The following is a 27,278-nucleotide window of genomic DNA, read 5'->3' as shown; positions in this document are numbered from 1 at the left end:
TTCTCTCAGGGTGTTATTTCACTTCTCTTACACATATGGGATGCCTATGCCTACCTTCAAAGCTTCTTCTCCACTGTTACAGTCTTGTAATTAATTCCAATTTTTATATGCCTACATGAGTCTTCTTCATGTTGAGGAGTTATTTTAATGAAGTTAATGTATATGTAATCCATTTCTTTAATCTTTCTCTATAGTGTATTGGTTTTCTCTACAGTGTTTTGGTTTAGCTTTGCAATTTTAATTTTGCAATTAATGAAAAAACAGAAAAGTTAATTCAATATACGATATCAAATTCTCTCTCCCATTAAAAAAGATTTGTGAAACATTGTGCATGTCAGTTACTCATAATATATATAAACTGATAATTATATATGAATTTTTACCTCAACACAGGTTTTCATCCCTGAGGCAGCAGCATAGTGCAAAGGTGTATTTTTTTTATTATCAACAGCATCAATGGCTGCTCGTTCATACTGCCCTTCATCCAGCTTTGCTCCCTTCCACTTCAGGATCATTTGCAGACAATCAGCTCTTCTGCAGTCATCTTCTGAGGGTCGTGTCAGGCGAGGATGAAGAGCTCCCTCTGAGATCATGATCTGAGGTCCCATACACAGTAAGTGCATAGATGTCTCATTGTGCACATTCCTTTTATTTGGGTTACCATCTCGAACAAAAAGGAAAGTTCTGCAATGGGGAAAAGAAATAGAAGAAAACTAGTTAGCACAATTCCATTCATTTCCCTGAAGTGGGAATGGTGGATTATGACAACTCTCCTTCTTGCAAAGATTTTGATTGCCCATGTTAGTGACAAATGTTCTTTAACAGAGAATTAGTACTGGACAGCTCTCCTCCATTTCTCTTAGGAGTCAAGAGCCAAGATTTGGATGAATTATTGAAATATCCCTAAGTACCATATACAATTACTTTATCAGTGAATGAGAAAGCTTATTCTACAGTTGTGTGTTGCATTATGGCACATGCTATTAAGGCATAAGATTGATGAAACAGGTACTTTATTTCTTCTGCTTTGTCCTGAATAGTAGTGCATTTGATAGTTTGCAAATGAATAGTGATAGAGCAATTTGTTAAAAATTCATTCTCCTTTGCCATATCTTTAGTCAGATGTAGATGCAGCACTTACTACTTCTTAAAATATTATAAATACTATTCCTGCCAGCACTGCATGCATTAAGGAATGACTATTGACTTTTTCAATACAGAAGTGCAACATAATGCAAACTCTCCCCTATACAGGTGACAGAAGTTGGAAAGAATTTAAGTGTTCTCTTGAATGCTTTAGACGCAGTTCACAGTGGAAAATATTACCAGCAAAAAGGTTCATCTTAGGATTGAAAGGGGAACAACAGGCTGATTCTTAGAATCACAGCTCTGAATCCTAAAAACACCTGAGACAACACAGCTCCTTTGCTGCTTCTTGCAAGGATTATAAAAGTTACAATCCAGATCTGAAATGGAAGAACCAAGACAGATCATACAAGCCCTGTGCATCCAAAGGTACTTCAGCCTTTTGAGGTACACTAAAATATTCTTTTCTTCAGGGAGAGTAAATGGTAGGCAGTGGCAGAGAGGAAAGATCACCTCTTTGAAGGACTGGGGTCAGAGAGACAGCACTGGTAAAAGAACTGGTAAAAGTGAAGGGAGGAAGAACAGGTATTGTTCCCTCAGGTTCCCAGAAAGGTAATACCAAGCTAAATCTTAAGCATGGCACATGTGTTCAAGAAGTCACTGCAAAAATGCCTGCACTGTTCCCATAAACCCCCTCACACATAAAGCCCACACAAGTCACTTTATGTCTCCTCTCCAGGCTGTTCCCTGACTCCAAACAGTTTGCAAATATGAAAAGAACCAGTTATTCTGGAACTCCATTAAGTTACTGAAAGGGACCAGGTCCTACCCTCCCTGATCACACCCCTAAGATTAATGAGAAACAGTTTCAATCACTTTCAGCCAGCTCAGCCACCTGAAAGCAGGTGCTGCCTACATACAAAATCAGACTATATTGCCCTTGGTGAGAAGAACTTGAGAAACTTATCCAATTTGACCCAAAAAATGTTATTTACCTCAGTTATTGCCTTATGCTATAGTTACAAGTCTAAATGTAATCTCCTTTATCTGTTGTCCTTGAATATATATCACCTTTCTCTCTCTCAGAGTTCACTCATGCTTTGTTCAGGACAAAGAATAATCCTGAAACTATTTTATTAATAAAGAAACAGGCTGTACAGGGTAGACAGGAATTTCCCTTTCAGATATTATTGAAAATACTCTGGACAAGTATTTCAGTAGAAAAAACCTAGGCACAGATGATCTGGTCCTGCAATGGAAAAATGTCTTGGTAGCTGTTTGGTCAGTTGGATTTCTGTCCTTTCTTCCTCCTGAAAATTTCTAAGTGGTTAGAATTTAAAATAAAGCTCATTATTAAAACAGCATTCTTTTAAAGATGTGGCAACAAAGTATTCAGAGGAAAACACAAAACAGTCTCCTCTATGTTGCCCTATTTTGGCAGCAAAAATGTTCCTTAGAGAAACCTCTCTTTCATTCCATGATAGATGCATTTGTTAGGATATATGACTATGCCTAACTTGAGATTAAAGATCTTGTCAAAAAAAAGTAACAGCATATTTTGTTTGCTTGAGGCTTTTTGTTTGTTTTCAGAGGGAAGGGATTTAGCTCCACAGGCAAAACGCTTCAGAGCCAATTACATGAAATGGTAAGACTAACCAGTATCAAACACCATCCAAAGTGAATTTGCTTGTTTGAATTAGCTTTACATAGTATGAGACTAGAGACAGAAAGAAAGGAGGGGAAGAAAGGTGGGAAAGTCAGAGACAGAGAAGTGGGAAGGAGAGAGAAAAGAAGACGGGGACAAGAAGATAGATTTTAGAGGCACTTGGATATGATCAGCTCTTCAGCACAAGGGGAAGTCAAGCCAATCCTGAAAATCCCAGCCAAACCCATGACTTAAAGATTAGAGATGACTAGCATCCAAAAATGGGCAAATTAATACATTTTACGTTCACAAACTCATTACTCAACAAGGCTCCATTTTTAACAGTGGTATTTGGTGCATAAGACTTCACAGAGCAGTGCTGTAGATCCCTGCAATTTGGCTCACAACTTCAGAGGTATAAGAAGCTAAATTTTGCCTGGAAATGTACTGATAGAGTGAAAATATGCACTGCCTATGGGAAATATCACTTAACCACAAGGCAGACAGACTTTACTCTAGTTGCAGTTTCCAGATTTTGCTTCAATCTGTAGCACTTTGCAGAATCCAAACCTGAGGTGACAAAAGCATCATAAAAGTGTTGAAAAAGTGACAAAAAGGAAAGAGCTGTAACATTCACACCTACTACTATCTGTATTTGCAAAAAAGCAGCAAGAAACTCAAGATCACAAGGCTGGGAATTTGAATAATAAACAACTGGGACATGTCCTCACTTTGGGAAACTAACAACACAACTATTTCTTCAGGTTTTGATAAAATCTTTAATGCTTAGGGCATGAAAATCACCATATTTACAGTTTCCTTCTCTCTCTAAATAAATGCTGTATATATTTTAGCTATATATAGATACGCATTGGTTAAACATTATGATCTTTAAGGTCTCTTCCAACCCAAAACATTCTGTGATTCTATGCTCTATTTGTATGCATAAAAAAAACATACAAAAACACACCCATGCGTGGAAAAATAAAACAAAAATTTAAAAAATGGTGTAAAATGAAATGATAAAACTAGTTCTGACAGCTGGAGGCTAAAGCATACCTGAATATGCTCAAAGACAGTGAAAGTAACAACTTCTGAAAGCAAAGCACTTACTGTATACTGAATACTGTATAAGTACACAGAAAATTACACTGTTGCTTTAAATAAGAAAAGTAAGGCACTAGAAAAAGATGAGCTTGCAGCAACAGGGTAAACTGCACAGGATTCCCTTTCACATCACATACTTTCACAGCATCCCATCTACTCTTGGCTTAGACAGCCCTTGTCAGTACAGCTTGCTAAAGAAAGTTACACTGCAAACTCCAGTGCAGGCATGAACCTAAAGCTCACAGCTTTAAGAGAAGTATGAGTATTAAGTCGTGTTACCCAGTAATTTTGAAACTCATTTGCAATCAATTAATTCATACTATTATTGAATCATTCAGCTTTCAACACAGTAGGGCAATAGTGATGCATTCAACCTTGAATAACCATGATTATTTCATTAAAAGTACTTTTCTCAAAAATATACTATAAGAAAATAACCACAGTGTACTAGTAACTACTTGAAGAAATCTTTTTAGTCATTACTGTTTTAAATAACTTTGTGAAGAGTACTGTTCTTCACCTGATGTTGAAAGCCACATCTAGTACATATAATTACTGGTATTTTTATTCATTATACAGTGCTAGAAAGTTATTTATTAGTACTTAAAAGTTTATTCTCTGTTTCACTAAAATTCTTAAGCATTTCTTACATTAATCCTTATATTTGCTATACCACAGGCCAAAGAAAAATTATGGTTCCTACGACTGTTAGAAGGAACAGCACTACTAAAAGAGAGATTAAACAATGCCTAAAGGAAAAATATATCAATTACATTTGTAAGTTTCTCGTAACTAGAACACTATTGTTTTTATTTTTGAGTTACTTAAGTTTGTCATTCCCTTGGACAGTCAGGAATACTGTTTCCAAGATCCCATGCCTCTTCTGGCTTTTACTTCAATATTCTGAGTGAGATTTCAAAAGAAATAGAGCTGAATGCCAAATCAGAAGTGGCTTCCACTGAAGCTGGCTGCTTACCAGCAGCTTTTGTGACAGTCCTCTGTAAAGCAAAATCTGTGTGATTTGCATCTCTGTGTCTGGCCCTTTCTTATATACATCTCTTGATGGCTAGAACCAATTCTCAAACATAGGTGCACCCTTCCAGTCTTGTCTGCACATCCTTCCTTTGAATACAGATTTTTTTCCGAGACCATCCATGCTGAATTCTCACATAACTGTTGACTATTATTTTTAGATTGGTCTCAAACCAATGTGAGATGAAATAACAAACGTGAAACTACCAACAAGTGTGTTCATTGTCGCCTTTTAAACACACAGATTTGTATTTCTGCACGGGACAACTATCTTTGTATCAGTTTGTAATTGACCTGGCAGTGTATGATATCTAGTGTTGATATTATTTATATAGCAATAATGAAGAAATTACACAGTGAATACTACCAAGCTTTGCATCATTTCTATTTCTTAAAAACCATAAATGTATTACAGAAATTGTCTCATCTTTATCTGTCCCTCCATAAAAATGTTTTCAATTTGTATGTCACTTTATCTTTAATGACGCTAATTTTTATTTTCCTTACATGTCCCAATGATGAAACTTTATTACATTAAATTGAAATAAAAAGTGCAAATTTAAAATAATCAAATCATCCACGATCTGTACTTTGGCCAAAAGGAAAACTGGGTCTATATACGTCACTGCATATTTTCCTTGGATTTTGCATTTAGATATGAAAAATAATCAGTTATTTCTGAAAAATTTGAGCCAACAGATCTCTCTGGTAAGGAAGCCAAGTGTGCCCCTAACCCCAGGGTGAAGTGAAGCCATTTGACACAACGATTCAGTATTTACCAATCAACTCTACGGAGTCACAAACTCTACCTGGCAACAAAATTAGTTCAAATAAAGATGTGGTTATTCTGGTTGGCAAGGACCAAAGCTGTAGTCCTCTTTAACCCAAATAAAATTTTTCTTTGCCTGTGGTAAAATGTTCATGACAGCTCTACTAAGGAGAACAGACAACACAGAATAAGAAAGCTTTAATAGTGTACTGCATTAATAGATCTCATTTCACCAATCACTAACAAAGCAGTCTTACTCTGCAATGTGGGATTTCCACCAAGGAAAGTAAAATTAGAACAATTTCCTCTGGGTACAAAAAAACCTAGTGGCAAGAAGAAGCAGTAAGACACTCAAGAGTGGCAGCTGTAACTGGAGAGTAAAGGCTGGGCTGTGAACAAAAAACTCATAAGCATCATGTATCTTTAACCTACTAAGGTTAAAACAATCAAAAGTCAAATAGAAAAAAAGATCAGCTTTAATACCTAAAACCACAGCTGATTGGCTTTTGATCTCTACTTGTAGATGAGATTATGATTAGGATAAAGTCTACCTTCTGTTTTGCATTTTGTAAGGAAGTCATGAGGAACACCAGGGAAGACACCTTGGGAGGCCACACACATCTATTCAGTGAGAATTGCTTTCAACTGAGATTTTGAGCTTTAGAGAGAGATAAACAAGGAAGTCAGCCAGATAAAGGTCTGAGTTTTTCAGCCTGCCTTATTGTACTTTGGAAGACAGTGCCCAACTGGGTGGCAGCCTTTGAGGTGCACAGCAAATGCTACTGCTGCTACTTGACATCTGCAGCTGTTCCTCTAAGAGTATCCTCTGTTTTTTTATGTCTTTGGCAGTTTTCTCCAGGATTTGTAACAGTAAAAACTCGATCAGTTTTAAAAGCTTCTTATTTTTACTTTGTCCATCATCTTGACTGCTTGTTAGACTGACTATGATGAAGATGACCTTATAAATTACTATTTTCTACCACCCAGTCAGATGCTCTGATACTGAAATCAGGGGCACTTCAATTCATTTGGCTCTCTGCTTCTTTATAAACATGCCCACAAAGCCCTGTGAGATCATATTCTTCATTTATTCTTCTTCATCTAATCAAGAGCTCCCTTCAGTATTTCATACTCCAAGGAATTTGAAAGGTGACCAAGACTCACAACCACACAAAATAATAATCTAAAAAGGACCTTACAGAACCAATTCAGCAGCTGAGTGCAAGGACAACAAAGCAATTGGATAAGCACCAATGGACAGATCCAAACACTGCACAGATCATTCACCACACACCACGAAAGGAAAACATTTAACACTAGAGCTGAAACAGTATCTCCCACAAGTAGCATTCATGGCTCATATTGTAAAACCCTCTAAGTGTTCAATTTAGAACTTTGCAGGTGCTTACTATTCAATTTTACATATTTAGTATAATGTAGGATGACGTTCATCTTCTTAGCTCTGGTGACCTACAGTGCAGACAACTACAGCTGATCCAGTTCTCTTAAATTCCCTTTAAATCAATGGGAAGAAACAGGCACTTCTGGCACATACTTAATTTAAAATACTTTATGGTCACCTTCCCTTCACAGATGACTTGTGCTGTGGCCTTCACTAATTATTCTGACTAGATTTATTATCTATGTCTGTATTGACCATAAAGGAGATCTAGTATGAATAATTCCAGGAGACATACTTTTCTAAATAAAATTAATTTAAATAGTTATCTGTATAAATTGTTGATAATTAAAAACAAGTTTGCTTTCTGTTGCTCAAAGTGAACGATCTAGACAAATGACATTCTAATAAATTATTCAGATGAAGTAGAGTATCATATACTTTAAGTTATACTTTAATAACTTTATGTTATTAAATCAGAACAAGATTATTTTGTTATGTGGAAGAAAGGGAATATAGTTCCGTGGTTATCTTTTGTATTAAAATCAGAAGCCAAAACTTTAAAAAACTACTTTTAGGAAAGAAGCTTAGCCAACTATTATGCCTTCATAATTCTTCTTCCAAATGAGCTTTAAAATTGACTGGAAAACACCAAGCAAATGTAATAATTCAAAGAATTACCATTTTAAAGAATTACCATGAAGAACAAAAAAAAAGGGAAAAGATCCAAAACCCCTCCAGGAGTTTTCTGAACCACCTACTTGAAAACATCCATACATTCAATACAAATTTCCTTACACTGGGATCCAATAGTTTTGCTTAATAACCCCACATTTTTCCCATTTTCACTCATTAAACAAAGAGCTGCCATGAACCTTATTATTTTCTTTTGCTCATATTTGTATCAGAAGTACTGTTAGGAAAGCAATTTAAAAAGGAACACCAGACTTACTGTAAAAGCATTGAATAGATGTTCAGAAATTTAACAAAGAAAACTTGTGATTTTTAGGACCTTTCTGAAGATTTTAGCATGAATAATTTAGATCTATTTGGATCTCAAAGTTTAAATATTTACAGAATAATTACTGTCTGTCAAAACAGTGAAGCAGCCTCTTTTTGATTTCCATCCCAGAAAAAACAATATCCAGAATTCAGAGCAGCTTCAACCTTAGCAGAAAACAAGCGACTGTAGCACTTCTCTAAAACCAGATGACCTGCAAAGAACAGGGTTTTCATCAATACTTTTCCTTAACATATATTTTGGAGCATAAAAATCCTCTAATACCCTTTAAACTGCAGAGAAATCTTGTTCTGAAAAACGGTCTACATATATATATATATATATATATATATATATATATATATCCCTCAAAATCATCCAAAACTAATTTTCAACATGACTGCAAATGGATGAAAAGCCAACAAAACCTGGCACAGGAAAAGACATTCCTGAATGTGCTGTGATGAATGCAACATTCCCTCTGGGGTCAGCAAGTTTTCTGGCAAATTCACCCTCCATAACACAGTGGTACTATCAACATACTTCTTTTGATTTTATTACAATTGCTTGGACCAGTCCTTACTGAAACCTCTTAAATAGCCAGAAGAGAAGAGGACTATAGCTGAAATTCCAAGAGATGCATATTGTTCAGCCTAGAGGAAACCACCACTATTTTGATGTTTTGTCATTCTTCTGAAGTGAAATATACTTCCCAAATCACAGTAATGAAACAAGAGATATTTCCTGTGAACAAATCCCAGGCACATCTACCAATGTTCCTCTCTGACCGGCTTAGCTGTGCCTTCGTTGCCAGAGTTGCTACTAGTATTGCTACTAGTTGCTACTAGTACTGAATGGCAGACATCAAGAATATTAAAAGAAGTGGGTTTGGGTTTGATTTTTTTTCTTTAGTTTCAGCAATCACCTCAACTTCCAGAATCTCTGTAATAAGAAAGTCTTGTTTTTCTTGTTCTAGAAAAAAATCAGCTTCATAAACCTGTCCTGTCTCCCCACAGTTCCATGTTTCTGTCATCTCCTCCTCCCTCCTCTTCAGGCCAGGACCAGCAGCAACTGCTACAACAATCCACTTTTGGCTTGAATACTCACAAAGTGCTCAGATATAACAGTATGAAACACACAATGAGAAAAATCTGTCACTGATCCAAAAAGCTTCCCAGCAAAGCTGCAAAACTGAAAGTCACACTACATATATTGCAAAATGACAGTTTATCTAAGGGTTTTTTTTTTCCTTTCAACGTCAAGCAAGTCCTCGTGATTTCCAGTCACTCCATCTCAACCAGCCTCTGGAAAGTCTGTTCTCTTGTCAGAGCTCAGGAGTGGTTCACCAACAGCCAGACTCTAGGGAGTAACTTTCCACATTGATAGCAATTCTTTCAAACTAAGCAGTCAGATGATCTAAAATGTACCTTAGGCAAAAAACCACAAAGCTTGAGGGCATTGGATATGCTTGATCATCTGAAGACTGCCTTTTCAAAGAAAACATGTTTCCTGTGCACTTTGTCTGTAGTATTTTAATACACATTTAGGGAGTGAAATTTAAACTATCTTCTTGAATATGAATTTTCTGTCAAGACCTTAATTCACAGGGAAACATGGTAAATGATTGTAGTGGAATGAGACCAGTGTGAATGTTGTATAAAGCTCTCAAAATCCATATGTGGGGTGCCCCATGAACTGCTTCAGTGTGGGTTCTTCAACAGGGTACAGTCCTTCTGAAACACACAGCTGCAGTCACAGGTCCTGCCAGAAATCCTATTTCTGTGTGGGCTCCTCTCCACAGGCTGTGCAGCTCCAGCCAGGAGCCTGATCTGGTATGAGTTCTCCGTGGGCTGCAGGTTCCTGCAGGGCACATCCTCCTGTTCTGTTGTGGGGTCCTCCAAGCAGGGGCTGTGGGTGGATCTCTGCTCCGTGTGGATGTCCAGGGGCTATGGGAGAACATCCTGCCCCAGCACAGTCTGCACCATGGGCTGCAGGGGAATCTCTGCTTCTGCACCTGGAGCACCTCCTGCCTCTCGTTCTCTGGCCTGGTGTCTCTGCAGGGCTGTTTCCCTCACACATTTTTTTCACTCCTCTCTCAGATGCTGTGCAGCATTTTTCATCCTTTCCCAAGTATGTAATCACAGAGGTACCACCAGCATCACCAGTAGTCTCAGCTTTGGCCAGTGGTGTGGCTGGTTTGGAGCTGGCAGAAGCCACTTGTGCCTGGTGTGGGGTACACTGATCTCACAGATGCCACTCCCACAGCCCTGCTACCAAAACCATGCTCCATGAACCTAGTACAATGCCCTTCTGTCAACTCCTCCAGACAGGTGTCACAGCTGGGGGCTGAGGAGTATCCTGTGACAGCCTTGGAGCAGGGGCTCCTCTCTCCTGATGAGCTTACTGGCCTGAGACCAAGTCTGTGAAAATTCCTGTTTGAGCTAATTAGCTGAGGTCAGCAATTTTTGATTTTAAACATTAAATGCTATGTTAAAACAAACTGGTATGTCAGGTAAATATTATTCAGGGCTGCAGACCAAGTTATACATTAATGGAATGTTGACTATGCTCTGTTTTTTATTTCAACATTCCTAGTATACTGAAGTTTCCTGATACTCATTAAAATGATCAAGAAACAACCCTAGCATTTTAACAAATTCTTGCTGAATCTTGTGAAAAGAAATTAACAGCAAATTTTCAAATTTTTACATCTTGATCCTGTTTCTGGGCTGTAAATGTTGGATGAAAAGTGCAGCAGCCAGATGACTCAGATACTTGCTGCATAATAATTGTGCAGCTCGAAATCATTGAGAAATTTTTGTTGGCTTAAGTTTCTGCCAGTAGACTTCATGCTGGATTAAACCAAGTTTGTCCAGGTTGGGAGTTTAGTTTAGTGACCCCTTCACCTCTTCTCCAGTTTCTTGTTTCTTTCCTTCTGAGATCATTGAAGCGAGATGTCCCCAGCTCCCTTTCACTGCAAACTCAGTGCCCATGCTTTTGCAGTGCCAGTGACCAGTCACACCACCCACACATGTGCAAACAGGGAATTTGTCCCTGTGCCTCAGCATTGCCAGATAGGATATTTCTAAACATCCCAGAATATCTCTCTCAATGCATTCTGTAATGCAAAAGGTGTACCAACAACTGCATCACACTACTCTATTTTGAGAAAATCTCACACAGTAAACTGTAAACACACGTCAGTTCATATCCACCTACAACAATACAAATCTCAGCCTATAAAGACAAACTGAATTATACGATAAGCATGCAAGTAAATGCTAGAGCTTGTAGTTAGTGTTGCTACAGATTCCTCAATATTTAAAATGTTTTATGAAGTGATAAACATAAAATATACTACTATGGACATCTCATAACAGTAAATTTCTCTTAAAACACAAAGAGATTAAAATTAATTTATTTTTAGATACTGAACTTTATCAGTAAATCAAAGAATTCCTTTAAATAATCAGCTCATTTAACCCTTACCATAACCAGGACTTTCTGCATCAAAAAGAAGTGGCTTAACTCCAAAGCACTTGTGCCAATTCTGCTATCAGCTTAGCAAATAGACAGACTGTAAGGTTTATATTTATTCACTTTTACTACTCTGTTTAGATAAAAGGCGACATTTATGTGCAGCACATCTTAAAGAGAAGCCCTTAGAAAGACATCTGAAAAGTTAATAGTAAAAAAACTTCAGTAAATTATTCCTCACAAGTGCTACAATTCAAACAGTCTGGGTTTTCAGAACCACATTCCAGCAGATATAGGCACCTACCCTATGTTTAGGGACAAAAAGTTTATTACAAACCCTCAAGTCAAATAAGGCAAAAGAATGATTCTTTTGATCATTAGTTTGCAATGTGAAAAAAAAAAGTTGTCTTTAGATGTTGAAGGTCCTTAGATGTTGAAGGTCCTATATAGCTAGTAGCAAAATGGCATTTCTAAATGACTTTTCAAAAAAAATACAAAGCAGTTATTTGAGATCCCATCATAATGATGCAATATGAATTAACTAAAGCACTGTTCAGAAGTCAGTAATTATGACTATTTCTTTTCATATGTGCAATTTCATGTGTCCTTGTTGTCTCAATGAGGCTATAATTTCTTAAGAGCTATTTTCTTGAGAGAAATAACCTGAAAATTTCAGAGGAAAAAAAAATCATATGGAAATTTCAAGTAAAAACTGGACACTATTTTAAATTCATTTTATTTAACTCTTTTCTATAATTCAAGAATAAGGAATGGGAGAAAAATAAACAAAAAGCTTCAGTGATTAAATGAAAACATCAAATTAAAAGTAGAAATACATAATACATAGGGAAGAAGAGAAAAATATTTAGCCAAAACTGAGGTAAATGAGAAATATAAAGTAAAAAACCAGTTAGATGAATCTAAAACACTGTGGAAAAATTTATGGTGAGAGGCCAGAAAGCTACTAAAGTTACAGCATATGAAGTACAAAACAAACCTTATGAATACTACAGGTCCATTTAGACATAAACACAAAGATGAAAAGAATATTACCAATAACACAGTTTAGTATTTATTTCTGTTCTGCTTCCTACTATGAAGAAGAGGATATTTATGAAATTCTCTCTAACAGTGCTTACTGAAGAAGTTTAGCAATATCTACCCAGTAATACCTTTGCAAAATACTAGATGAGAACAGCTTGTGTCTGCAATGTTTGGACATGAGAAAGATGTTAATCTTTAATTGATCTTAGAACACTGACAAAAATACAAAAGAATATAAATAGCTAATATTAGGGATTGCTGTCCATGTTGACTACAGCAGTCATAAACTTCCTTATTATCAAGATATTAATGTTCTTTTTTATTATCCAACACAAAAAATAAAAGCTGACTGAATAACACAAGAATAAATACATATTGTACCATCTAGAAGTAGTTACAATCAGTGTAGTATCCACATAGCTTTGCAAAGATTATTTACAGGCAAGAAAACACATCAAGAATAGTGGAACAGTCACTCTTTTCAAAGAAACATAGTATAGGAGTCTTCAGGAAGCCAGCTAAAACTGCCCAAGACTAATGTTACAAGAAAGGAAGAGATACTGAAATAAAATTAAAGACTGTTATCAGCCTGTGATTATAGACTAACTTGCATGTTTTCTATTACTACTCAAACTTGTTACAAATTCTGTCTGTGCAACACATACATGCACATACATGTGTACCCCTATGCATACATACATCAGGTGTTTATAACTTGGCTGACACCATTGCATTTACGAGGTCAGTTTTTCACACCCAAGCCAAATTTCAAATGCTGCTTACCCCAGGATACGATTCATTCCATGCCTAGCAGCATAATGGAGTGGAGTATTGTGCTGGTACGTTTCTCCATAAGAAGTATTTGGGTCAAGAGTTTCTTTTAGTTGAGGGTTGCTCTCATAGATTTGGCAGGCCAAGTTTTCATCTCCATTTATAAGAGCTTTGCGGAACTTGGTGGTTGTATTTCCCATGTTGCTATCCTAGCTATCAATGGCACTTCTTCCTTTCCCCTTCATCCACTTGTTGTATGGTTCTGTAACATGCTTCACAGCCTAAAAAAGACAAACAATATTCCAGTTATTCTGTTAAATACCTTTTTCTAGATGAAAAGAAAAAATGCAGAGCTACAGCACTGTAAATAGGCAGGTGAAGAAGAAGTACATAGTGACTATAAACTCTCATGAATTACTGAAATCTTTCTAGGTAAATGCACACAAATTCCCAATTCTTCACAGATCATTCCCCTGATAAATTGTGGATCTCCCTCCCTCTGCAAATATCTTCACTACCTACACTCTTTAAACATATGGAAAAGAAATGGATAATATCCACCTGTATTAGAAGACTGGCATGAACACTGAATTTCCATGAATGAGAAATGAATTAAAAATTATACATTACTTCAAACACAGAATCTAAAGTAAAATTCTTACACAAGGAAGAAAAATTCTTCAAAAACATGCAATAAAGCAGACATCAGTTTAACTTTTAATTCAAGAAAAGCATTAAAATATGGTTGAAGCACCTGAGCTTGTGTAGGTGGGTGTACACAGCAATACCTTCCGTGCCAATAAGATGAATACCCTTGAACACAGGAATTACAGCTCTGCTAAGCAGACTCTTTTAAACACCTAACCCCTTACACTTAGATCTACAATGAACGGGTCCATCCAATGCTTGGCATTCGTGCTGGCACAAACTAACTGCACCCTACAGTACTTCCAAGTACTTGCCAGCTGCTGTGCTCCCCAGCCTCTCACCTTCACCTGATGGAGGCAACCAGCAGATTGAGCTGCAGAAAGACAGGGCAGACAGAGCACCTCTGCTCATGACACGGGACAGCAGGAGCTTATCTGGATGTGCAGATGCAAAGGGCACATGTTGGTTTATGTCAGAGGACAGGCAGGGGAGTCAGCACTGGCTGGTAGCACAGTGAACCTTCTAGGAGGTCTCTTTTGTGCATGAGTTATCCCATCCACACTGCTCCATGCCAGACCTTTCACCCCACAAAGCACACACAGGGATCCAAATATGCCAGGCACAGCAGGTTAGGGGATTGAGACTATGTTGTACACATAAAATCAGACAGGACAGGAGCTGCTCAGTACCTTATATTCAACTTGTTGGGACTATCTCAAAGCTACTATTTCTACACTGGCTTTCCAACACAGTTACTGGTGCCCCTCCAGCCTTATAGACAGACAAAACAGAGGAATCCAAAGGGTCTAGAGCTGCAGAGAATCCAAGGGAATCAGGATGTGGATAAAATTCACACTAAAAGCAGTTCAGGAAACCTGGTGAGCTGCAGTGACACACTCTTGTTTCCCCAGAGCTGTTGTCACCAGTTGTCTCATCTGCTAATCTCATCAGTGTGGTCAGGTCTGTTCAAGAAGGAGGGAGGTGGCCTTGGTGACCTTCATTTTAGTCCTTTTTCTTACAAAATTGTGGTAAGACAACCCTTATTTTGAGCTTTTGTGAGGTAACACTGACAAAGCTGTATCAGCTGCCTCCAGGTACTAAACGTGTTGACTGAGACCAGAGTTACCTAAAGAAGAACCAAGTAGGCACTCATCCAAAAGCAAATGGACATCCTTCATATATCTAGTTATACACACAAACCAAAACCTAGATTATTCAATCACACTACAGATTCTGCAGCATTTTGTATCTTTCTGTCATCGATATATTTTAAAATATAAACATGCAGATACTATGCAAATATTCATATTCTTCAAGAAAGTCACGACATGTTCACATTACAATGTCACAGCTCTCCATGCTGTAAATTTATGTGTTTTCAGAGTAAAACTAGTTGCATTACTCTACATACTGGGAAGTTTCAGGCTTTAGTCTATGAAGAAAAGTTCTACACTCTTTTCAGTCAACCAGCAGTTCATATTATGTTCAACAGACAGGATCTCAAAAATAACTTGAAAGAATGATTTTCACCTAAGTTTAACAAATTAGTTTGTGGTACTATATTATCTGTCAACCCCTATCTACCACCAGTAGCTCTCAAGACTGTAAACTAAATTAGTGCCTAAAAGATACCATAATGAAAATTATTAATGAGGATCCCACTAATGCCTATAACATTAAGGAAAGCACAAATCATTTGAAATTAGAATGTAACAGCACCGATTTCCATGCATTTATTTTTGGAAATTAGCACACAGATAACTTGCATCAGCTGCAGAACATGCTGCTTCTTGCCCAAACTGGAACATTAAACAAACCTGGGTAGGGATGAATGAGAACACTGAGTGTGGAAGGAGATAAGATGGTGCCCCCAGGCACCTAAGAGAAATGTGGGACAGGGTGGTTCTGTTGAGATGATGGAGATGAGATCTGAATGGATTTAGGCAGGGACATGGAAATGCATGGGAGAAATGAGGGTGTCTGTGGGGTGAGCTAAAAAGCTCAAGTCATTTTTGTGCAGAAAAGGCAAAAATCATTAATTCTTCTGTACACGAAATAAACTTTATTTACTTTTAATGTAGTATGGATATATTAGAATCTTGTACTGTCATCAGGGACTACTAATATAAAAGATGTAGAGGCATAGTGCTTCAACTATTATATACATTATCCAATCATCTGGAAATTTTAGGAATATGCAGACTGCACCATGTAAATCACCGAAAAAAGCAGTGATATCTGCTTTCTTTGAAACAGCTTACAGCTTATGTGTCCAATAAATGGCTAAATATGACACAGACATGATACAGAAAGGTGAATGAAATAAAAAGAGTAAAAAACTTGTTTGTGTAAAAGGACCAGACTCCTAAGGAAATGAATCTCAGTCAAAGGAAAGGGAGAATTTTAAGAAGGATTATGAGACAGAGCTATGATATAGCTTTGAAAAGACACAAGTGAACTCCACACAAAACCAAGAATGAATGTAGAAGTATTAAAAATTTAGCAAAGGCTAATGCAAATATAGCCATCACATTATCAAAATAAAATGAAAGATGATAGAATGGGGATAGTCAATGAAGGCCCTTCAGGTGATGGCAAACAGCTTATATCTGATGTGATAGCAAGAAACCGATCTCTAGAAGAATGCAAGGAGAGAAGTGACAGGGTCAAAATTAACTCAGAAAACAATTCTCTACTTAAAACACATGATATGATAAACTATATTAATGTCTGTCACCTTCATACAGTATCCACAAGTATACAGTATTTCATTTTTACCACTACAACAGGCATTAGCCTTTTATGCTTTGGAAATTTGGTGGGTCACATGGCAGTATTTTTTGTTTTCTGAATTGCAATTAAACAGATCAGCAGAAACATAGAAAGACAAGGAAGAGGCTGTCTCTGTACTCTGGCTCTAACAGTTGGCTCCCAGCATATTTGGAGGCCCAGAAGAAACAAAGATGTGACAGCTGCTGCCTCTCTCAGGCTGCTGTAGTTGATGAGTGCCCTTCTGTAAAATATTCAAGATCTGCCCATTTGCAGTCGTCAGTTCATCTTTCAGCATACAGCCCCACTTCATCTGCCACCAAAGCAGCCTCTACCTCAAATGAAGGAGAAAAAGGATAAAATACCAGCTGATATAACAAAATTCGGACCTAAGAATGGCTGAAAGGGACACAGTCTGATGCCTTTCAGTATAGCTATCTTTCCATGAAGAGCATCCAACCTGTTACACTCTCAGAGAACAGAAAGTTAGAGAGCAAAGCTGGAACTAGGCATTCAGGGAAAGGGAACTTAGTTCTCTCCTTCATTTCGTGTTTTCAGAGGTAAAGGGTGTATAATACATACATGACCTCTGCAATAGGTGGCAGGGAATTGGTCTGGAGGGTTATCAGCCAGTCAGCTCAGAGACCTGGAGAGCTCCTGTGAGCTGAACTCAAGTGCTGCTAAAGCAGTGTCAGCAGCTCTTGGGCTCACATGGGTAGTGTGTGGTGTCAGTGCCACTGGTCTTGCTTCCCCCTTTGTATAAACCCAGCATTTAAAATCCTTAGGCTATTTTTTAATGTCCACATCACAGTGAAAAAAAATGACCACACAAACATGAAAATTTTCAAGTATTTTATCTAAATAAAATGAGACTTGAATAGAACTTTACAGGACAAATACAAGGTTTTTGTTTTGTAGGCAGATCTATTCACTGAATCTTCAAGCTCTGTGCTAACAGAAAGACTGCATCATAGCCTTTAGCATAACCTTATAAAATTTATCATAATCACAAATAAAATTTTATACCAAAGAACACAGAAAAAAAGGAAATGCAATGTTTGCAAAATATATCCCATATTATTTCTGAATTCCAAACATCAACCATCGAATTCTAATTTTGAAAGTATATTTATTACTGTATTGCCAAATAGAAGTTCCAGCCTAACAAAGCCCCAAAACCACACAAAGTTTAAGGAAAGATTCTTATAAACTCCATCAGGGTCATCACACTTCTCTGCTTTAGCAACAAACAGTAATTTCTATGGATTATTAGCAACACGTTGGTGTCACAGCTCTATAAAAATTTAACCAAGACATATCCACTCTCATAGGAGCTTGAAGATTGAGTACAAGACGAAAAAAAGAGTGGATAAAGGAAGACATGGGTAGAGCAAAGAAGCAATGAGATTCCTGAGAGCAGTTGCATCAGCTGCCCAATTACTATTGATTTTTCCATGGGCATCATCACAGAAGTGAGTCTGAAGAAGAATAGCAATGACTTCATAGGGTTTTAGAAGGAGTTCCTCCTTTGAAATACTTCCACGGTGCTTGCTAGAAATTTGCAAGAAACAGTAATATATTATACAAGGGGGATCAGGGGTGTATTTTGGAAACATTCGTCTAACACTCATTTATTGAGCCACATATTGAACACACAAGTCTTTCATGAGTTGGCATACCTTTCTCAATTTACATTTTAATTGCTTTAATATTGAAGCAGAACTTCTTACTGAATATAAGACTAGCACTTGTTGATACAGCAGCTGTTCTAAACCTTGGGGAATGAAAATAAGGGAGACAGACTGTACTACATCACACTGCTTAGAAAATCTATCTAAACCTAACAAAATATTTATTATATTAATCAAAATATTATCAAAATAGTCAATATATTAACTGTGAGAAGAAAATGCTATCTATTTCTTGCACCAAAAAAACCTACTGTTTATATAATGAGCAAAGATCAGGATTGAAGCTAATAATAATTTGCAAACCTTTTTTTGACAATGTGACAGAAGTGACACTTTGTAATAACACAGTTCAACCTTTAAAAGTTCAAGTGCAATTTGCAGTTTAAAAACCTTAAAAACTACTTCTTAAGTAGTTCATAATGTAAACTACAAGAACATTCTTGTGGAAGTGAGCCAAGATCAAAGAAGTAAGATAACTTAGCTCCTCATACTTAAATCTTAATATTAAAATAAAATATTAACTAAAATTAATGTACATTGCATGGCTTCTAAATCCTTCAAAAAACAAGTGATAAATTAGTTACACAAAAAGGATAAAAAGATATCAAAAATACTTATTTTTCAAAAGCACCTGGCTTTTGATGAAAGTATGAAATACTTTGAAATTGCATTCTAAAAGCATCTTCTGTTTCAAGTACAGTTAGCTCAAAAGGTAGCTATTTTATTTGCTTTGGATACTGCAGCTACACAGCTCATTTTTAAAAGCTGAGTTTCTAAAATGTTTACTGTAGAGTCTGTCCTACATTATAAATTATAATTTTTTGCAGAAGGTTCATGGTTTAGGAGAAAACCTTGTGACCTGTATGCTTAGGATGAGTGTCACATTGTGATGTTGGTAATTTTAATCCTCACTTCTGGGACAGACTAACACAAATGAAACAAGTCAAAAGCTATTTTCAAGAACTCTCAGAACACTAGGCTGTCTCCCAGAAGCAGCAGAAAAAGCCCTGGTTAGTGCTCTTCTTCCTTTCTTAATCTCTCCCCTCTATACAAAATAAAAATAATAATAATTTTAAAAAATCTCACTTTACCTGGAAGACAAAATTAAGAATGAAGCATTCAAACGTTGTTTTCCACTTCTCTCTGGGGAAATTTCTTCCCGAACCGGTCGGGGGAGGGGAGCTTGGGTTTGCTTCCTGGGGGGGGGCCCTTTGGAGATTTTCTCCTAAATTTGCCCTAAACCAGGACAAATGTGCATCCCTATTTTATGTATGGATGGCACAGATGCTTGTAATTAAGATGCAGCAGAAAAAGTTAGGCTAAATATAATTTGTACATGTTTACAGTAAAGATTTTAGATTTGTCAAATCTTAATTAATTACAATTTGTTCTCCTGGACACCTGTATCTGGGAGAACTTTACTGCAAAGTCTGAAGTAACAAATGCACTTGTAAGGCTTGAGAATTGGTTATAGAAGAGTGGTGGTGTTCAGTGGTTTTTTTACACACTGAAATATGCCAAAATGTTTGTGCCAAAAGTTCTAAGTCATCAAAGAGAAATAATGAAAGTGTCTGTGCCACTTTAAACCTCTGTGAATAGAACTTAACATTATCAAACTCTTGTTACATATTACACATTAAAATACAGAACAAAAAATAAATTGCTATGCCAATATCTCACCCTTCATACAATGATCACCAATATAACATTCTCTGTGCTTTAAATGCCAAGGTTGAAAAGTGGTAATAATGTTGAGAGTTGACTTGAATAAAACATAGTGTGGGCTAGTGAGAGAATTCATTATTTCCTCATTTATATGCTTGTGGGATAGAGAGTCTAGCAACTTAGGTTACAATCTCTTTATGCTAGCATATGTAACCACAAGTTGAAGGTTAAAGTTATTGCTCAATTTAGTAATTTGAGACTTTGGCTTACAGACTCAGCCATAAAGACTTTCATCCAGGTGGAGTATTTTCTTTCAGACATGCTTCTTTCACAATTGTAGTTTGTGGAGAAAAAAGGATTTTAAGAATGGCTTTGGTTTTCTTTGCAGTGTTGCATTTAAAGGAATGCAACTGGGGCAGCTGCAGCATAGACTAGAAGCAGTTTAAGAAAAAATCTCTGCAGAGACGTAGTTAAAGCAATTGCTACATTAATTTTAATTGTGTTGTCTACAATACTTGCATTCATCATTTAAATGAAAAGTGGTAAATCCACTGTGGAGTAGGTACATACAGACATGGTAGAAGAGACAAGATACTGTGCAGGCAAATCAAAGGTACCCTGTGATAATTGGACAAAGACTGCATTGCTGCAGGTAGTGGGGCGGGGGGGGGCAGAATCCAGCAGCACAAGTTAAAAGGAGCAAGCTGTTGTGGTGTATCCTTTTTTTTTTTCCCTTTAGTGAACAGCAATTCAGTAGGATGGAACAAAAGAATCATCATTCTATAATTATGCTCTGGAATATCTATTAGTCTCAACTGTAATTGCAAATTCATTTCAAAATTCATTCCAGGGCTTCATGTTTGTAGGAAATTTTTTTGCAAACAACAACAAAATCCTCAAAGTTCTGTGAAATTCAGATAACATTTTAGAGTTGTTCCCAATGAAATTGTCGGTCAAGGCCTTAATTTTAGTAATTTAATTTGCTGTACTTTAGTCAGTGATACAAGAGAAATCACAGAATCATAGAACATATTGAGTTGGATGGGACCCACAAGGATCATCAAAGTCCAGCTCCCAGCCCTGCACAGAACACCCTCAAGAACCACACCATGTACCAAAAGTTTCTCAAACTCTGTCAGGCTTGGTGCCATGACCACTGCCCTGGGGAGTGTGTTCTAGTGCCCAACCATCCTTCAGGTAAAAATATTCTTCTTAATGGTATCTTTAGGTTCCAGGCAAAAAATACAGCAGAACTTTTTTAGGGCTAGCTTTTCAATCTGCTGGTTATGGAGACTACTCAAATCTAAAATCATAAAAAAATTTGTACCTAGTCTACCAACATTAGCACCCTAAGACCTTCTCCATCTAGATCAGAAGGGGAAGAAGCACAAAAAGAAATATTTGGCATTTTATTAGATTAAGTCAAGCTACAGACAGACATAATTCTGGCATTTAATCCAGATCATACTGTTTGTTTTAGTATAAAAAGTTCACTATAGACTGTTCTACTGACTAAAGTAAGAGTACACTTTAGATACAGTGCATAAAACATTGCCAGTTTATTAAGGAGCTATAAAAATGACTTCTGTGTCACAGCCCAATGCTGATAGCATCACCTTTTCATCACAAAGAAGTGAACAAGTGTCACCCAGCACCTGTATAGAGGTAACAGCAGCTGAGGACACACAGGACACTTAGCACCCGTGATAAGCTAAAGAATAGGAACCAGAGACTGGTGAAGTTCTTAACCAGTGCAACACCTCCCATGTTGGCAGCATGTGAACACACTTCAGTGACCGTGCTGCTTCTTTGGTTTCTCCCTACCCTCACACACACATCATGCCCAGAAGACTGAAACCTCTGCAAAAACCATCCAAACACACTTTGCTTAGCTGTGATTAACTGAACTGAGCTAGATTGTTCCTTAAGACAAATGCGTGTCCTCTCTGAAATCAGATTCAATAGACAAAAAACTACAGAGAGACCACCACCAAGAGTTACAAGGCAACAATTCAGACAGTAAGGAACAGATGGGACTCACAGACTGATGCTGTATGGGGCAGAAAGTCTGAAGAAATGTGTGTATTTTTGTCAGATTGATCTGCCTAGAAAAAGTTACAGTAAAGACAACCAGTACTGGTAGAGAGCACTACTAGAACATGAAAGGATGAATGAAGATATCAACATAAAGAACTATGGAAAACCTCATGGGAACTTGACTGACCAATCTCTATAGGGTGCAATGTGCCTGGACCCAGGCTGTGACTGAGTCTAGGATGTATTTTTCAAGTATATTTGCTCAGCTTAGCACAAGTAAACAAGCTTGAAACTGCATGAAGGGTCAAAGCCAGCCTTCTGGAGAACCTCTGATAGAATATGGCCAGCCAAAAGCTTTAATGTCAACTTAATTTTCAGTCATGTTAAACTGATAGAATTGAAACCAAAACTTAATGTCTGCCAAGGCACATCCACAAAAAGTGAAACTAAACAAGATGGCAACACAGGGATGCTCACGAGGACATTCCACAGTACAATCTGAAAATCCCTTATATATTTAGAAACCATAGCATCTTCCTGAAGCAGAAGTTTCTCTGAGGAAGCTGTTTTGTATGACTATCAGTTTGTAGGATCATACTCTTACTGGACCTTGTAAATGTGAAAGAGGCCTATAAGGTAAATCTTCAAATGTAAGGATGGTTACGCATGGTCAGGCACCTGCAATAACATGGCACACAGTAAGCATCGTTCCTTTCTGAAAGCATACAGTCATATTTGGAAAAAATTAATATCTAAAGTCAGTACATTTCAACGTAAAACCTAGTAGTTTTATAATCAGCAGTGTATTTCAAATAAAGTAAAAAGGTGAGGAAACAAATAAATTGAGATTTTTTAATGTCCAATCTCACAAAATATGCTGTATTTGAGAATGTCAGGAAAGCAACAATCACAGTATACTACCACTGACTCTTGACTCATAACAATACCACTGAAAGGACCAGTGCTCTATCTGTAGACTGGTGATAATTCCACAGGTTGCATGTTCTGAATAAAATGACCAACATTTACTGTAATTTCCCTATTATTACCCAAATAACTTAAAGCACTGAAAAGAAAGAACACTGCACACCATTTCAAGGAATATGCAGTTTTTTTCGGAGTTCCCTTTTTACACTTAAGCAAGCTACACTTTGAAGACTAGACTAAATTTCTACTTACTTAGTGCAGTATATTAATAGCAGAAGTATCTATGGATGAAATTCTGTGTAATGTACTCTAATTACATGAAAGGACTGTTTCCATGTTTTCAAGTGGGAGGTGAGGAAAGCACATTCAACTGTCTGAGACAGCTGATGAGCATTGTTCACAAATGTACCCAAGCAGAAAGAAACACACACATACTTTTATTGTTTCCTGGAGGCATTCTTATGCGCTGGTTTTGTTCCGTGTAAAGCTAAAAGACAATGTGACCCTGCTGATCTTTCAAAGAGATCTTGATTTTTTTCAGATGAATGAACAAATCAATTTCTTTTTAACAAAGAGGTAATTTAACTAGTCAGCACTCCTTCAAAGTAACACATTCATTAAAAGGTCTAAACACAGAATATGGGAGATCATTGTGTGTCTAAAATGAGATGGATTCCTCTAACAAAGTACGTTTTCTACACAGCATTTAAGAAGTGTTTTACAGCATTTCTGAGAGACAACTTCAGGAACTATTTAACTCTTTTTAGTCCAAGCACCGTGCTTATCATGATGCTGACTCCCCACAGTCTCAAGAGTCATCATTGCTAACTAAGAACGAGCCATTCAGGTAACTGCAGTGACAGCTGGACTGCTGAACTTCTGATAAAATGTTTTATAGTACCCACTGGCAAAATTCTGACTTTGGCAGGGAAATGGCGAACGATATATTGGATCTAATCTAAAATTAATTTAAACAAACACAAACAATAACTTGAAGAAGTCTTTTTAACTTTTGCCAGAACACCTCTGCTGAAATATTTGTCTGTTTTTCCCCACTGCATACAAACAGTTTAACAATTTACATAAAGGCCATGGATAACAAAATTTAATTATAGTATGTCATATACAGTCTGTATTTAGGAAGATTATTCTTGACACCAGTGTAATTACAATGAAACATAACCTTGTTGTATAACGATTTTTGGCTTCAAGATGAGTATCAAGCCAAAGAAAACAGAAAGAGAATAAATATTTTAAAGAAATCCAATGTTACCTGAGCTTGAATCACAGAAGGATTTGTACTGGAAAAAATCTTTAAAGATCAAAACGTCCAACCCTTCTGTCATAGACAGAGACATCTTTCAGCAGACCAGGCTGCTCAAAGTCCTGTCCCACCTGAGCTCGAACACTTCCAGTCATGGGGCATCCACAACTCTGGACAACCTGTTTCAGTGCCTCGCCACCCTGATCATAAAATATTTCTTCCTTATGTCCAATCCACATCTACTTCTTTCTGTTTAAAGTCAATGCCTCTTGCCTTGCCAAAACTGGTCTTGGTAAAAAGCCTCTATCTTTTTTAAAGAACCCCCTTTAATTATTGAAATGCTGCAACAAGGTCTCCCTAGAGCTTTCTCTACTCTGGGCTGAACAATCCTTTTAGCATTTCTTCATAGAAAAGGTATTTCAGGCCTCTGACCATTTTTGTGACAGTCCTCTGGACTCACTCCAACAGGTCCATTCTTGTACGGGGTATCCCAGAGCTGGACACAGTGCTCCAAGTGGCATCTCACCAGAGCAGGGTTGAGCAGAGCAGGGTAACCTCCCTTGACCTGCTGGTCATGCAGTTCTATTGCGTCTTTTATCAGTTCTCCTACTAACATAACCAGCATACCTAGGGACTGATGCAGACACTATTACAATACAAATGACTGCTGTCCTTTGCAGAACTGACTTACTGACCTTTCCCATGTAAGGCAAGAAACGGAAGGAGAAATGCAAGGTAACAGAGTCACTCACTTTGCAAAATCTGACCCATGTGGCATCAGAATTACATGAAACAGAACATTATACAGGCTTAATAGTAGAAAGATTTTCAAGTACCAGTCTGAAAAAATACTCTCCAAGTAGTAAAATATCATTTTAATACAGAAGTTCTTCAACTATTTCCATGAAGCTTTCACCAGAAGTAACTGTACAAACACTGGATCATAAATGACTGTACAGACACGGTGCCTGATGGTTAAGTGGAACTTTCCCTGTCATCACATCTAGGGGTCATGCTGAAGCCAGAGGAGACAGTAACAGCACTCATGCCATTTCTCCTATGCTCTCACTATTCCTGCTGGCAACCAGATAAGACAGTGGAAAAAGAGCAGAAGTAACAAGCCTGGCTGAATTTCCAGGAGCAAGAAAAACCCAGGAAACAAGTGAAAACAGTCAGCAGTAGGTTGAAAAGAGAAAGGACTCTACACAACTTTCCTCATCCATGGGCCATTGCCATGTGAGACAAGTAAGGGAAACTACTAGGTGTTTATTTTGACTATTCATAATGGGCCTACACAACTAGGTAAATTGTGATTATCCTGACCAAATTGTCATTATCCTTATCCTGACATTTTTTTATTTCTAGGAAATGGCTGAGGCTGCATAAATTTCTTATGTTTTTTTTTTTCCACTGAATCTTTCTAAATTAGTATGTACCTATACAGCTTATCAATACAATGCTCCCTCCAGTCAGGACAAAGAAGTTTCCTTCAGAAACAAAGAGAAATATAAACTAACAATTGGTATTACTACCCTTCCTGACATCCAAGCTTAAAGGAAAATAAATGTTATAATGTGCTTTAAAATTAGTATTTATATTAAACATCTAAGCCATAAGCAAAGAAAGCAGATGTTCTATGATAGAAATAAAAGAATTTTCAATTTTACTTTTTTCTTTGTTCTTTTCACAGCTAATATTGCTGAGAAGTTTGGAAGCATCAACCGGGGAGCTTTCTGCTCACTCCTGCCTGGCATAAACTTCAGTTCACATGCCCAAAGAATATTACAGAATCACACACATAATTTTTTTAAATCATTCTTTTAGAAGTCTTGTTACATTTGTCTCTTAGTCTTTCTTAAGTAGCAAAACTTTTATATAAACCCCATTCTTTATACTCTGAACCACAACATCCAGGTCACCAGATTCTTACATCTTGTGTCTGCTAGAACATTTCACTATTGCATCCACTGTTTCAATTTCTTATTATGCCTGAAAACAAAAAACTCTCTGTTCACACAGAAATGTGTCATAACAATAAAAGAGCATCTGTGCTCCAACAAATCCAGTGGTATTTGTACCGACTAAGGCTAACCAGTTTGCAGTAAATTTTCAATAGAGTTATTGGAGTAAATTGCAATACAGTTATAGAAAGCTAGGATTGTTTTTTGGTTTTACTGGTTTAGCACACAGACTACATTATACTTCACATAATCAGCTGATATAATCAAATTATTCATCCTTCAAAGTATTTTAACAATTTTCAACTTCAACAGCAATTTTCCTAGGAGTGGATTAAACCAGATCCAGACATCTCTTTGGACACAGTCCTGTGTCTATGCTAAAAGCTAAAGGCAGGCAGACAAGAAGGCTGTTCAAAGGTATCTGAGGCAAGATACAATCTCAGCCAAACTTGATGATCCGAAACTATTATGTCAAAGCAATGCCTGACCTAGGTAAATGGCTGCTTGATACAGCAAAAGATAAAGATGCAGACTAGAAAATTCTGGATGAAAACTAGTGCCCAGATTTGTGAAACAGTCCCTGATTCACCAGAGAAGAAAGAGAGCAAGTTTTCAGGTACTGAGAAATAAAGAATCCTTGATGGCAGTAAGGACTCCTATGCTGCACTTAAGAAGACTGAGATTTAATTAATTAGAAAGGATAAGGATGGTGCTGAACTTCTAGGAGAATCTCAGATATCCTCTCCAGAGGAATTCTGTGGAAACACCAAAATGAGTTTAAAATGTGTTAAAGACCTTCAGGACCTGCATTCCTTTTTATTTACCTTCGTCTGCATGCTACAAAATGTTTTCCTTGACTGCAAAGTTAGAAATTGATAGAATCCATTATATTTCCCAACAGCAGTCAGTCCTATTTATTACAGAAAGATCTGTTAATAGGTTAATTAGACAATGCAAAGAGAAAAATTTCTTTAGTCCAGCAACTT

The 27,278-nt window shown here is 37.1% G+C and overlaps 1 protein-coding gene across 5 annotated transcripts in view; it reads right to left on the bottom strand.

Annotated features, from left to right (window-relative positions):
- Nucleotides 1-27,278, bottom strand: part of ANKIB1 (ankyrin repeat and IBR domain containing 1) — an 88,442-nt gene that overhangs the window by 42,238 nt on the left and 18,926 nt on the right. For 4 of the 5 annotated variants that reach the window (XM_014875620.2, XM_014875623.2, XM_014875621.2 and 1 more), the window contains exons 2-3: nt 13,343-13,611; nt 384-684 (exon numbers count right to left, since the gene is read on the bottom strand). In XM_014875620.2, coding sequence (XP_014731106.1) covers nt 384-684; nt 13,343-13,530 — 489 coding nt within the window. In that variant the 5' untranslated portion in view covers nt 13,531-13,611. Of the gene's footprint in view, nt 1-383; nt 685-13,342; nt 13,612-19,529; nt 19,548-27,278 lie in introns of those variants that run through there. The other variant, XM_088161590.1, reaches the window with a different exon arrangement.

This window comes from Sturnus vulgaris, chromosome 1, assembly GCF_052056855.1.
Source record: "Sturnus vulgaris isolate bStuVul1 chromosome 1, bStuVul1.hap1, whole genome shotgun sequence".
Lineage (NCBI taxonomy): Eukaryota > Metazoa > Chordata > Aves > Passeriformes > Sturnidae > Sturnus > Sturnus vulgaris.
This window is presented reverse-complemented; position numbering and strand designations above follow the sequence as displayed.